General features: G+C 37.0%; 1 protein-coding gene and 1 long non-coding RNA gene across 18 annotated transcripts in view; one reads left to right on the top strand and one right to left on the bottom strand.

The window, feature by feature from the left end:
• The window catches only part of LOC103667694, an 8222-nt gene extending 2963 nt beyond the window's left edge, over nucleotides 1–5259 (top strand). Inside the window, exons 3-4 of one of the 2 annotated variants that reach the window (XR_005838898.1) lie at nucleotides 1222–1328; nucleotides 5174–5259. This is a non-coding gene — a long non-coding RNA (uncharacterized LOC103667694). Of the gene's footprint in view, nucleotides 1–1221; nucleotides 1329–3835 lie in introns of both variants that reach the window. The other variant, XR_005838899.1, reaches the window with a different exon arrangement.
• Nucleotides 1–14352, bottom strand: part of GTDC1 (glycosyltransferase like domain containing 1) — a 403613-nt gene that overhangs the window by 26064 nt on the left and 363197 nt on the right. For 4 of the 16 annotated variants that reach the window (XM_040645227.1, XM_040645225.1, XM_040645228.1 and 1 more), the window contains 3 exons: nucleotides 12628–12698; nucleotides 11832–11923; nucleotides 6846–8905 (listed from right to left, as the gene is read on the bottom strand). In XM_040645227.1, the coding sequence (XP_040501161.1) occupies nucleotides 8708–8905; nucleotides 11832–11923; nucleotides 12628–12698 (361 nt within the window). In that variant the 3' untranslated portion in view covers nucleotides 6846–8707. The other 12 variants (XM_040645232.1, XM_040645234.1, XM_040645251.1 and 9 more) reach the window with 7 other exon arrangements.

Raw genomic sequence — 14352 nt, 5'->3', positions numbered from 1 at the left:
TTTTTTTTTTTCTTTGTATGTACCTCTCATTTTCCTTTGAGTTCTATCATAATGAACTAAATATTTTGTAGACTATTTACCTTTGTCCATAGCTTCAAACCCTGTATTTATTTTAGTTAAATTTATAAAGAAGTATTTTATGGTCCCCCTTTCTACTTTCTGACTGTTTATAATTGTCCCTATTTATCCCTCCACCCCATTAGGAATTTCACAATAAAACCCTGCACCAAATAAATTAAAATCTGCAACTTCAGACACCCAAAGAAGAGGACATTAATCCACTTAGTAAAATACCCAGACCTCCCCCTCTCAATTTCAGCTCTTCTTAATGTAACATTTAGTAATTGCAGCTGGCTCCTTAGACTTCCCTCCCTCCCTTTCATTCTGAATCATATTGGCCTTGTTTAACCTTCATTTCCTTTCCTACCCCCCACATTTGTCCACGTACTTTTCTTTGACCATGTTTGTCTTTCTTTTGCTGCCCGGATTGAAAGCAATAAATAGAGCTTTCTAAGAGCGTAATACGTTCTGTTAAAATCCCATTCTACCTCCCCATTCACTATTAATGCTTTGTACAATTTTTATGTATCCTTCAGTTGTGTAGTTACTGCTCTATATTTTTCTGATTGATCATTAAGTTATGCTGGCTTTTGAGAATTGCCTTCATAATCCTGAAGTAAAGACTTTTTACTTGGCATGCTCTTTGCCTTTGGAATGCCTTTCCTGGCAAGGACAGGCATTTCGGTTTGACTATGATTCTTAAGTTACAATTCAAGGCTAATTTGTTCAGTTAGGCTTCTACTACAAGCAGCCCTGGTTCTCACTGTTAAGTGCTCCAGGAGGTTGCCTAGTTGAAGGGTGTGTTGTAAGTACAAGATGTAATATACTTATATTGTACTTGATTATCAGTTTTCAAAAACAGCTGCATGCTTTGATATCTGTGTAAGGAAATATCAGAAGATAATATACCATTGGTATTTATTACTCTATAATTAAGGATGTGTCAGTGTTTCCCTTTAAAAAAAACCCCTATTTTCAGAAATTCATATCTCAGGCATAAATTTCCCTATGAATTACAGTCTAATACCATATTAGAAGTATCTTCTTTTTAAGTTATCCCTCCCCTTCTTTTTCTTTCCGGGGAAATACGTTTCAGGATGTAATTTCTGGGTTATCTATTTGGTATGAAAGTGAAGCACTCCCTTTGCTGCACAATTAAAGGTGCTTCTGCCGCCCATGCCACCTGCTCCCTCTGTCCTAGACCCTTGGCACCAGGTGAGATCGTGGGGGCTGCCTCTGGATGAAGGGCCAGCCTTCTGTCTATGCGGGTAAGTAACTTCATCATTGTATGACGCAAAAGGCAACAGAGAAGGCTCAGCTGTCCAGAAGTACCGCGTGTGCCATAGAGCTTGAAATTTTAGTACCAGGAATGAATTCTTGTATATTCCTCCCCTGTGGCCTCTTAGAATCCAAATGCGACCAGGAGTAACATGAAACAAATCTAAAGAAAGGTACTGGCAATTTATTAATCCATATTCATTCTGCTAGTAAGAGAAGCAGGAGGAGGAAAGAGGGGAAGAAGATGGAGAGAGAGAGATTTGCCCCTTCCCCTCCTTTAAGGGATGGTGGCCTTGAGCAATTGGATTGACCATGGCCTTCTGCACGAGACTGTTCTAGACCTGGGTCTACCACCACAGGACCCGCAGCAACTCCGCTTCTCGTTAGGGCCTCAGTTTCCCCACAGGTTTCAAAAACAAATGCTTACCAGGAGGGCCAGGAAAGTTACCTTAAATGTATAAATGCACGTGAGTGTAAAGACCACAGGGAGTAGCAGGCCTATGATGGATGTCGGGGCTGAATGCCTTCCCACAGGCAGAATGATAGTAATAATAAAGACACTGAAAACGTCAGCCTCACTACATGGTCTCTCACGCCTCTTTTAAGACCAACCATGTGGGCCACAAAGCAGCCCCCTGCTACTCCGCACTCACTTGCCTAGGGGTCCAACAGCCATGCACACCGACCCTGGTGCTTACTGAAAGACACATAGGTGACAATGACAGCGTCCCATACAGGGGAAGGCTTATGCAAAAAGTCTCTGTTTCTACAACATGGTCTGGCTCCTAAATATGCCCTTATATGATCCCTTGATTTTCTTATTTGTGAAATGATGATGGAAATACTAAATTTTCAAATATAAAGGACTTCACATTCCTTGAGAAAAGTATCACACAAGTATTTCCAGAAATCACTTCCAGCACACCACCTTAGGTCTGCTATTTAAATGCATAACTGATAGGAGAGTAACATAAGCATCTTAAATCATCTCCCACGAATCATCAGTTCCTTATATCAATTTATGAGAATAATTATGAATTTGTCTTAAGGTTGAAACTCATAACCATAGAGCTGCAACAGAGAAAGTCAGAATCACTTAGGTAATGATAATGGGAAGACACTGACCCCAAATTCCACTGTAGGAAAACAGGCTGTAGAGTGACTGAGGATCCTTGTCCCCGAAGTCATATGTACCTCCTATGCAGCTAGGGAATTCTAAAGATAGGGGAGGGAGAGCTCCTTCTCATGGATTGCAATGAAGGACAGAGGCCACAGCTGACCCTGTCTTGAAGAGGAAAAGGAACAGGAAAGGAACCAGTATGGGAGATGGCTAGTGTGGTCAGGAGCTCAGGTAACTCTGTGCTCTACCACACAGCTCTGAGTTTTCCAAGATATGAAGACTGGCTCATGTAGCAACTTCCTTTATCGTCCTCTCACTATCTTTCAAAAGGGAGTTTACAGAACTACGGTTTTCCATGTTGGGTTTGTAACGTTACAGGAATTAGTAAGAAATGGTGGTCAGCAGCCCCAGGAAAAAGGGACCATGAACCATCACGTCAGACTTTCTCAAAGTATGATTTGTTTCAGGATCAAGGTTAAGTCCTTGGCTCCTGGTAAGGGGAGGAAAGTCTTCTTGTGCAAAACTGGCAGTTAGGGCAGTTTCTTCCACTGTCTGAAGGGAAATGGTTCTCTGATTGGATCAATAGTTTAGAGTTAAGAAATGTTAAGGAAGGCATGGTAGCAAAACTAACCGATTTATAGCTCCTATCAGAAGTCATATCCAATAATAACATTCAAGACACATAAAAAGTCACAAAGAGTACGAATAGCCTTTGGATACTATGACCCAACTTCAGAAGTAAGCCACTAGCCACCGAGTGAATATGCCTTTCCCTGTGACATGTCTGTGCTTTGTACCATCACTCCTCTGACTTAACAATTATTGTACATTTGGTGTAAATCCCCATGGTTTTTGTTGTTGTTGTGGTTTTATATTTTAATCGCCAATATACATAGCTTTGAGCTGCATGCAGAATTGTCTGAATGTTTTTAAACTTTCCCAGTTACATTTTAATGAACAGCTCTGAAGGGAGGGTGTATTATAGAAGCATTAGGTGTCCCGTAATCTCAGTTCAAATTTTAAAATGAAACATGTCAGTGGTTTATAATATACTCTCTTCATTGTTAAATATAAAATCTGATATTAAAGGCCACCCAATTTTCCACTGAAACAGAAAGGCACTTAGGGTGATACTTGTCAATAGTCAATAGAAGAATAAAACTCATGGACTATGTCAACATTAAAAGACAGCAGCACGGACTATCATTTGAAAACTGATTCTATCACCCACAGAAAGTATCTTGAGACTTAACTGAAAATTTTATTGTGGCTCATAATATTTCTGGGTAGCAGATGCTTTCTCAAAAACAGATTTTACTTTTAAAAATATCAAATATAATTAACACCTTCAACATAAAATGAAATCTTTGCTTCCAGATGCATTTCAAGGTGTTGAAATGAATCTGTGCAGCCCTCTATGGCTGTGAGTTTCCATCGACTTACTGATTCTGCTGCCATCTTTATGTGGCATGTCTGAAGATTGGAGAATCAGAGCAGGGTGCGTAAACCCGCTATATCTGAAGGATGCTTATTAAACCACAAGCTCTTATGAGAGAGGTCTTTTGACCTATTCCTGATCAGCGTGGTATTAATGAATAGGTTAAGAGCTAGGTGCTCTGCTATTTAGTACAGAAACAACTAGCCAGAAACACGGATTAGGTAAGTTCATGGCAAGCATCCTGGACACCGTACCAAGGTCTTGATCCTGAGTAGACTTTTAAAGATATTTAAACTTGAAATTGGCTTAGTGATTTATTTTAAAAGAAAAGAATGAACAGAACTGAATGTTTCAAAAAAGAAAGATCGAAATTTTCAACAACTATATTAAGAAATAATGGGAGTGTTTGATCTCTTTACTCAAAGTAAGGGAAATAGGAATTAAAAAGTCAACTTGTATTCGCAGTTATCCTGTGACTTCAGTGAAGTATGGGTTAACTTAGTAACACTCCATCCCACCATATCACGGATTTGAGAAGCACACAACACACGCAGACCCACAGATGCACGCACGCTTCAAGTTTTCAAATGTTAAGAATTACACAGTTACAAAACTTTTTATTGTTTATATGCACTAATACCAAGTCTGACAGCATAGTTTCACGAAGTGACAACTATAATGTAAATTTTTACTCTAGAAGGAACACTGGGTACAGCTAAAGACAAAAGCTGATTTGCATTTATGGGTATAGGGAAAAAAAACCCTCCATACACAGGTAACTTTCAACTATGTCTACGATAAAATGGGAGCCCGTTATTTTCAGGACAATAAAACACAGTAAACGAAACACTGTTTCTTGGCTGTGAGATTATACTTAATTATTTTGAGAAGACATCACTGTGACATGGCATCCTTCTGACTGAAGCAAATTTACTGGTCTCGTTCACCTCCTTAGATGAAAACCCTGCCCAAAGTGTCTACGGACCTCTTAGGCATATTTATACCTTAACTTTTACACTCAGAAGGAGCACACCTGATAAATTCCGAGTTCCCCAGTCTCAGACCGGAAGGGTCTTCTGAAATAATCCCTGCGCCCTTTGTTTTATGGGTGAGGAGGTAATCTGTTCAGTGATTTCCCCACAATTGATGGGACTCGAAGCCAGCGCTGTGATGTCCCATCATGCGTTAAGGATCTCACAGTGGTTAGGGAGAGGACTGTCTGCAAAGATAGGGCTGCTTGTTTCTGCTTCTTACTCTTCCTGCTTTTCAATTCCCAGGCCTGATGGATTCTGAATTCCCGGCCTTCTTTGATCTGCAAGACTGCCTCTATCCTGAGGGCTCGATCTGGCTCCTGGAGCTTGATTTGCTACCTGTCCAATGGGCCCTACTGGACTTCTGACTCATCGCCTGCTCTGTCTTGGGTGCCTGCTAGACCACTCAATCCTTCTAGAAGCCAGAAGGCCACGCTTAGCCCTTGTGTACCCTCCGCTCCCTGGCTGTTCCTCACTCTGCAGTGTATAAAAGTTATTCCTTTCAAAAGCTAGGAAAGTTACAGTTTACCTGTCAGTAAACAGAAGATGGTTTATCAACAGACTTTACCTTAATGACTACAAATGTTTACCTCCTGCTTTCCAGAATGCAAAGAAAATCTTGGAAATGTCATAATATCTTACAAACATTTGCAAAACAGATCCTTGTACATCCGGAAAAGAAACAATTGTATTCGTTGTCTCTGACACAAGGAAAGTGTTCAGTGAGAAACATACAGATAGATGTACACTCTTACACATAAATGAGATATGCTAATTAAAAACTGCAGTAGGCACTTTATTAAAAATTTATTTTACAATCTAGCCGTTCAAAACATCTTTATGTCAACAAATACAGCAGCTTGACTATTGGAATCATAAGCGATTTATCTTGAAAAGATTATATTTGTAGCTGGATGCAAATATTTTTGAGGAATATTTATATCAAAATTACTGTTTTAGTAGAAGTATTTTGATTTCCCTATTTTTACCCCAGGAACAAAATTAAAACAAGTATCTCAGTGTTCATTTTACGGGCAAGATGGCCCCACTTAGTGTGTTTCCCACGTTTGTCCAAATTACAGCTGTTTATCTCGCAACTTTAAAATAAATTAAATGCAAATGTAACTCTGTGAATCATGGGAATACCTGCCAGACCCCTTATTAATACCTTCACTTAAAAACCCCTGTGCCAGAGAGTCATTAATTTGCTAAAATAAAAGTGCTAAAGCAGCCCTTTGCCCACAAACAATTCTGAGATGGCTGCCCAATTAGTCTGGTAGCATTCTGATCCTCCGTTCAGACCCCGTGGCCCTTTGAGGACACAAGAAAGCTCCGATGATAACCTGGCAACCTAGGTAGAAACACAGCCAAGCGCGAGCTTTTGAAGCTGCAGTTTGGCTGCCATCGTGTCGGCAAAAAGAAAGAATTCAGGCACCATGTCATCCAGTACAAAGGATAAAAATGGATTCAACCGGAAATTCAATGTGGCACCACATATGGGATACATGAGTGCGGTTATACAACAGGCCACATATTTTTTTTGAACAGTCTCCTCCATGTGATGCTGAGGACATGTGTAACCATCATAACGTCTCTAGGAATCTGTATTTAATTTGAGTTGGGGTGGTGGCAGGGATGGGAGATCTGAAGCCGCCACAGGTTTGTGGCAGATGGCTCTGTGTCAGCTATGACAAGCAGCCAGGCTCAGCTTCCTCTGCAGACTTTCTTTTCTCTCTGATCAGGTAAATATGGGCACACTCTGGAAAGTTCTACAGATTCTGCCTTAGGCTGCAAGTTTGTGACTTAGCCCCATCTGTCACAAATCTTCCCTAGGTTCTGTTGTAAGCAGAGACCTGAATTTACCATGTAGGGCTGCCCAAGAAAAAGGAGTCGTTTCACCCTGTGAGGGGGAGGGAGAGAAGAGAAAGCGAGGAAGAAGCATTAACAACCGAAAGACGAAAGTATGCTCAAAATTCATATTGCAGATTTGCATAACTTACGTCAATTAGATTTCAAAAAGCCACCAAGTAAATGGTTCTCGAGTTTCATCAACTCAGGAAATCCCAGTTTCTGATTGGTTTGAAGTGGAACTGTCTTTTCAACCGTAGGGGAAAGCTCCCGATTTTTCGCCAATGGGTGCATTCCACTGCACACAGATTTCCTGCTTTATGTTACGGATGACGGCTATTCAAAGTTTATCATCCAACTTTTAACTTTTATAAACACAAGATACACAACACTCTTAACCCATGCATTTGCTGATGTGAGTTTCACTTTTAAGTGGTTAAGGCACACGAGAAATGCCATTACTACTACGTGAAATGTATAAAGCCCTTCGAGTTTACAAACAGGTTTATATTTATTATTTCATTATAGCAGTACCTTGGGGGGGGGTGCTGTTAAGAATTTAGGGGAAAAAAAATTCCTCCAAGTTGACAGATGAATCATACAGAGATTCACCTAGAGCCAGGCTGCAAATGAGTAACGGAGGAGGACGAGACGCCGAAACCTCTAACCGATCTTGATCACCCGAAGTCTGTCTATGGTGCTAAAGGTTTTTTGCTCTTATTTTGCTTAGACAAATCAAAGGAAAACCAAGCCAAATAAAATCAAGGCAGGAAGTGAAGAAAGAGAGAGGGAGAAGACCAGGGAGGAGGGAGAGGAGAGATTGAGAAGTTGCCTGAAATTGTGCTGGTGCAGTTGAGAGATTTTTAGAAGTTCTAAAAATGTCACCAGTTTTTAAGTTTTCATTTTTAAGGAAAAAAGTAATGATTTTGGAGGAGTGTTAATACAAGAGAGCAACACCTTATTGACATCTAGAGTATAAGCTCAAATTAAAAAGGGACTATAGAGTGACCAGTGTCTTGAAGGAAACTTAAAGTGGCTTGGCTGTGGTTCGGGGAGATTGAGCCCAATATAATTAAGACGACCACAAATGGCTTTTCTGGGCACTGACTCTGAACTGTAAGCTTGATCATTGTTTGGAATCATTTTGAGGCAGAAATCTGAAAATTCTTCTCTCCTCCAATTAAGAGCAGGTTATAGAGGTTGCTAGAATGTTGCAGAATTTGAAGAGAACAGAATAAAAAGCAGCAGCTATCAGCCGAAAAATCTTAAGAAACTACAGGTCACTCTCAAAAGCACAGGGGAGAAAGCATCTCCTTTTGCACACAAAATATCGCACGATTTGTAAATAAAAGGAAATGAGAAATAGGATGGGAATGAAGATCTATCCCGTTCGTCTGGGAGGTATTTACTTCACACAAGTGCCCCATTTGTGCCCTGGGCTCTTTTCAATCTGGTAACAAGGTAATGTCCATAATTTTTTCTCTGAAGCATTTTAAAAGATAATGATGAGAAGTTTGTGAAAACATGAGGCACTGATCTCAAAAAGTTGTTGGGAATTTTCAGTAAGTAAATTCACAGAGTAAAAATGAGGCAAAAATACAACTTCATGGTATTAGACTTATTTGGGTTGAAAAGGGAAAAGTATTGTTAGTGTAAGAAGTCAATCCTTAGCTAATTATTATATGGTTACTTCTAGAATCTTGTGTTCAAGTTAGGTTTGGGAGTCACAAAAAGCTCCCTGTCGTGGATGAAATGAAACCTATTTTTAATCTCTGTGACAAATATGTGGCCAATGTGTCTGACCTACTCGGAAAAGGAAGTGTCCTGAAAGTACGACAAAGCTGCAGTTAATGACTAAACTTAGATGTAAACTTTTTAAAGAAATGTTTAGATTTTTTAAATCAAGAAAATGGTTTTAGATTTTTAAAAAGATTAAGAAACATTTAATTTCTGCATGCATTGGATTTCTTTAAGAAAGATCTTAAGAAAAGTGTGTGTGTGTCTATGTGTGTATTTGAGAGAGAGAGAGAGAGGGAAAGAGGGAGGGAGAACATACTTGCATGCATGTGAGGAATTTAAACATTTCAAATCTGAAACCACTTCAGGTGAGAAGTCATGGGCAACAGTGTTCTGTAGTAGAAAGAGTCACTTTAAGAAAAAAAAAAGTGTCCAATTCTGTTTCTGCTTTTCAGTTACTAGCATTCTGTTTTAAATCCTGCTTCAAGTTATAGCCCCCAAACTCTCACTCATATTGAAAGTATAATGTCTCATGTGAGAAGAAAGCCAAGTGTTAGTAGCCTTATTCTAGTCATTAAATTTCTAAGTGTGAATCCATATGAAAAATCCTATCCTAAAGTGAACCCTATGTGAAAAGCAGTTGAGATGATTTTAAAATGTAAACTTTTGACAAAAAAAGAGAGTAAGGTGTAAAAATGTAAAAGGAGCAAATTAAAGAATTCAGTGACATTCTATCCTTTTAGATCTTAGAAGCATATGTTTTATAAAAGCAAAACAGCACTGTCCAATGGAATAAGTCTAAAAAAAACCCCAACATTCTCGTTAAGTACACACAAAAGACTCTTCCATTGCATAAGAAAAGTAAGGAAAATACTGCCTTGGGGGAAATAATTCTCTTGTATTTACTGAAGGCAAATGTCACCTGAAAATGTGTATTTATAAAACATAAGGTGGAAAAATATCATAGCTTGTTACATCTTAATTATAAAGTTTTAGAGACATTCTTTTTCTGTTTCGGCTTTAAATCCTATTACAATAACCAAACTAAACCTGTGGTCCTTCCTTTGGTTTTTACCAGTTTCTCCTGACAAATGCATCCTAAAGCTTGATTACTTCTAATTCTTGGACTAATTTATTAATTTTACGACTAATCTTTAGATAAAATATCATCAGGATTTGCACATGGGGACACATCTAAATGTGTGTAACAGGTTTATAAAAAAGAAATCCACAGTAGAAAATACATAAAAAAGAATCATACATATGAATTCTTATAAATGCTTATGCATAAAATTTGAATTTATAAAACTTTTTGAGATGGAGCACTTTAGGATGTACGGACCAAAACCATATGTAAAAAGCAATAGCAGGAAATAACATTTAAGGCAGAGGTTATCTTTAAGCTGTATGAGGAACCATTTGATGTAAGTGACGGCATTACCACTAAGCTGACATTGTTTCAGAGTTTTTCCATAAGTTGTTTGTAAAAGAAATAATCACAGCCATATTATGGAGTAGCTGTATTAAAATATTTCAACCAGAAGTCTGTTTTCTTTTGTAACTCAAGGCAACTTGTTGCAGTAACTTCTGAAATGGTTAAAAATTTGTCCATGAGGACTAACAGAGATAATGAGGCCTAACCTGAAGCAATGTTTAAAAACTGATACATTTTGATGGTGGAAATATCATTATAAATACTTCATGGAAAAAACATTTTCCTTCTTTTTTTTGTATCTCTATGAGAGGACAGATGGTAATTAAACTGATAGGGGTGACCATTCCACAATATATGTCAAGTCATTATGCGGGAGGTTGTAAACTGACACCGCGATGACAATGATATCTCAATGAAACTGAAAAAACAAACAGAACTACACCAAAAATTCACCAGGAGGGAAGAACAAAATTAGTGACTTGATGGTGAGCTCACTGAAAAGATCTCTGTGTCATATATAGAAAAGGAATCCATTTGCATAAATACTTATGATTCTATTTCTTCGATTTCCACAATTTGCACATTGCGGTAGCCTGTCACGTGGAAAACGACTGGAGTAACATTTTATATAAAGCAGACCACTACTGAACTTCCAACATTAGGAAATGTGGATGGAAACGCTGGAAAGCTGTTTTGTCTGTGAAGCTTCCCCTGTATACGGTACAATCGTATTGACTCAAGGAGTAATATTGGAGCCTGGAACTGTTCAGTCAGCATTTTAAACTATTATGAGCTACCTTCTGAACCATTGCCAAGTTAATAGACAATGAAAGATAATGAGCTTGAAATTGGGTGTTAAATTGCATTTTTGGTTCTCTCCCTTTTTCTTGAAGTTTAACTGTTTCCTGCAGAAACAAAGTCCTGTTTTGATGTATCACTATGTAAATATGTATTTTAGGCCATGAAAAGGGAAAGGAGAGAAAAAAAGGGAGCAAACTGTATTTCATGTAGGAAGGTTATACATTAACATAGGAAAATTAAAATATACTGGATTATAAAACTGCTAGATTGTAAACTATACTGAATTTATGTAAAATGAAGATGCTACATTCAAAGAATATAAAAAGGTATATTACTCATGGCCTGGAGCCACCTTCCAAAGTCGTAAAGCAGATTTATCCCAGTTCAATTACTTAGACTTTAAGCAGGGCCTCTTTGTGTTGTGATTTCAACAATGTAAAAGTCTTGATTCAAACGAGGAAAAAAAGATCATGAATGAGGGGACTTCATGATGATCCTGTTTAAAACTATTCTCCCTTTGCCTTTGCCATTCAGAGAGGAGACTGGCAGTCTCATTCTAAACAAACTGAGGATTTTTAGGTCATTTTACTAAACTGGACAAGGGAAGCATTTGGTTCTTGAAAATCATCTTCAAAGTAGTTAAAAAATGAACACCAAACTTCACGAATGTCATTCACCTGAATTTTTGAGGCCTGAAGATTTCATTATGATGGGAAGAAAGGCTTATCCTCATTAGTATAATTGTGGAATCTTTCCTTTACTTCCTTTTAAACTAATGAGTTACATTAATCCAGGTTCATTTTTATAAGCCTCTTGGGGCTAAATGTAAAGGACAGTCATCTTAGAAAACAATAAATTAAAAAAAAAGCATGTACCCTGCATTAAGTGCACGTATTTCATAAGACCTAGGTTAATACAACTGGCATCCAGTTTAATTAATCCTTGTTAGTGTAACAACTAATATTCCTCCCTAGCATGTTTCCTTTAAACATTAGTATGTTAATTAAATGTTTTTTTTTTAAAGATTTTTCTTTGTACTTCAATATGGCATTTATACCCCGTAAATCTCTCCTCAATATCTACCTTATAAAGATGTTTTCTTATAATATCTGGTCTCTTGCAGAAATTCTGGAGCCTTTTTGAAAGCTGTTCAGGTGTAGAATACAGATATTCAGCTGCAGGAAAAACAGATACATTTTTAATGAAACAAAAACCTCAAAGCACACACTCGATATTAGTCACTTTACTAATTAAAAATGCATATTGCTCTGTGCTGCCTCGTGTTTTACATTATTTAAGCATGATTTTATAAGGTTACCTCAGCTCACAAGGATGTTTAATGCTAAATAAGACTGTGTAGTTGTGCTGTTTAGACATCTCCTTTGGGTGATTAAAATACATTATTCTAATGTAACACAATGCATATGTGATATATTTAGTGATGAGAATTTTTTTCAAAGAACTGGTACTATAGCCGTATGTACCCTGTAACAACAGTTGCATATTATTAACTAGTCAATTGTTTAAATAATTTGGTGTGACTTCCAGTCCTTGATTTTTCTCTGTGTATATCATTAAAAAAAATCTGTAAGCAATTGCAGCAACACTGACCTGCTTATAAAAATCCATCGTTATGGGATGTGTATGCTAACAATGAAGAATGCTATTTGAAAACTTGCTTTTTTGTTATCTTAAAAGAACAGATGGTAAATATAAGCTTACTCTAATGTATTAAAACACATAAAATTTTCCTTAACACTAACATGTTGACTTGCCAAATAAACAATTGCTCCTGCCTAAGTTTATTTTCAAACTTTCTAATTTAGCATGAATCATGTATTAAATCTCAACAAAGATGAAAGTACATTAAAGCAGCTACCTGGAAATATTTCGGGATAAACCAAATCTTTGGGACAGAGTGGGTAACAACCACAATACACAGCTTCCAACCTAAAGGAATTTTCGAAAGAGGATAAAAAAAGTATATTAAAAAGACATTACTATCATAGCCAGAAAGTGGTTTTGTTTGCCTAAGTTAACAGTGTGAGCCCTGAGTTAACTGGGACGAGAAACATGGTCGGCAGTACAAGCCTTAAAGCCAAAGTTGCTCTTTTAAAAGATTTATTGATCATATATGAATTTCATAGAACAGAACCAACAGCATATGTTTTGTTCACTGAATTAATCAAAGCGCAGCTCTGCATTTTTTTTGTTGTTTTTAAAATACTGTTTAACACATTTTATAATCAGCAGATAAACACATGTAACAACATGGTAAAGTATGGACAGCTTTTCTTAATAATGCTGCAAAGCCCCAGAATGTTCATTTTTCAAAAATGTTTAAATACAATAGCACATACTTAACTTTAACATTTAGTCACAGAAATGATCGGGGCACTTTTAAAAGCATCAGAAAACAAATTTACAGTCTGTTGTGATGGGGCATTTTCATTTTAAACTCATGCTTCAAAATAATTTGTTATTTTGCAGAATGTAAAACTATTCTCCCTTTTACTGAAAAATTCTCATGAAGATTACCTTAATGAACATTTCACTTTCTTGGCCAAAAATTCAGCTCATTTCCCATTTTATCAGAAAAGAATACTTTTATTAGTAAACAAATCAACAAGAAAGTTTCACTTTGTGAAAGGATTTCCCCTAGGGACACCTATGGGAAGGTGGTTTTCTTTTTTTTTTCATGTCATAGTAGTAAGGGTTAAGCAGAGGGAAGGTATTGCATCTCGAAGGTTGTTAGCCCTGCATAATGGCTATTGATCTGACATATAATAAACCTTAAAGATACCACTGTAATTTCTGTTGGCTAGAAATTACACAGTGAAATTCAAAGCACTCTTTAAAATATGTTTATTTTATGAGAAACTTTGAATTGCATCCAAAATGTTGACCAAAGGCGGAATTTTATTTTGAACTGCAGATTTTTTTAACCCAAGAATAATTTGAAGTTATGTCAATGTTTACCTTGTTTGTTTATAGTGACAAAGCACATGCAATTTAAGCTGTTTTTAAGTGGGTGATGTTTTCCCTATTTTATTATGTTGACTGAAATTAGTTTAAATGAAAAGTATTTACTCTGAGCTACAAAGTTTGGAAAAATACTGAGTTCAAAGTTTTGCTTGAGAACTGATAGAAGATACAAGATAACACAGTGAAATCACAGGATCTAGTTACCAATTATTAACCTCAAAACCCAAACTAATATCTAATATATATTTTTCTCTCTATACATACGGTATTGCATAGAAATTCTTATCTCCAGCACAGCTATAAACTGCACTGTGACTGCATTATAAAACATCCACTAAAGTTTTAAGCACATAAACCAGTGATATTCTGTATGAACCAAGAGAAAATACGTACTTTATCTGAAGACACTCAGTTTTAAAATGCTGTGCCAATCGAAAAGTAAATACATATGAACATTCTCTTATAATTACATAAAATCAAAAGAGTGAAGTCACAGACATTTCAGAAAGTGCACATGTTATCTGCTTTTTAATAACGGATTTGAATTAGAGTGTTCTGTTCCCCGAAAGAAAACTGCAGGCCAAGTTACATTTTGAGTCATCATATGAGCACGTACTAT

The sequence above is a fragment of the Ursus maritimus genome, unplaced genomic scaffold (assembly GCF_017311325.1).
Source record: "Ursus maritimus isolate PB19 unplaced genomic scaffold, ASM1731132v1 scaffold_1, whole genome shotgun sequence".
Taxonomy (NCBI): Eukaryota; Metazoa; Chordata; class Mammalia; order Carnivora; family Ursidae; genus Ursus; species Ursus maritimus.
The sequence above is the reverse complement of the archived record's forward strand: the minus strand, read 5'-3'. Positions and strand labels throughout refer to the sequence as shown.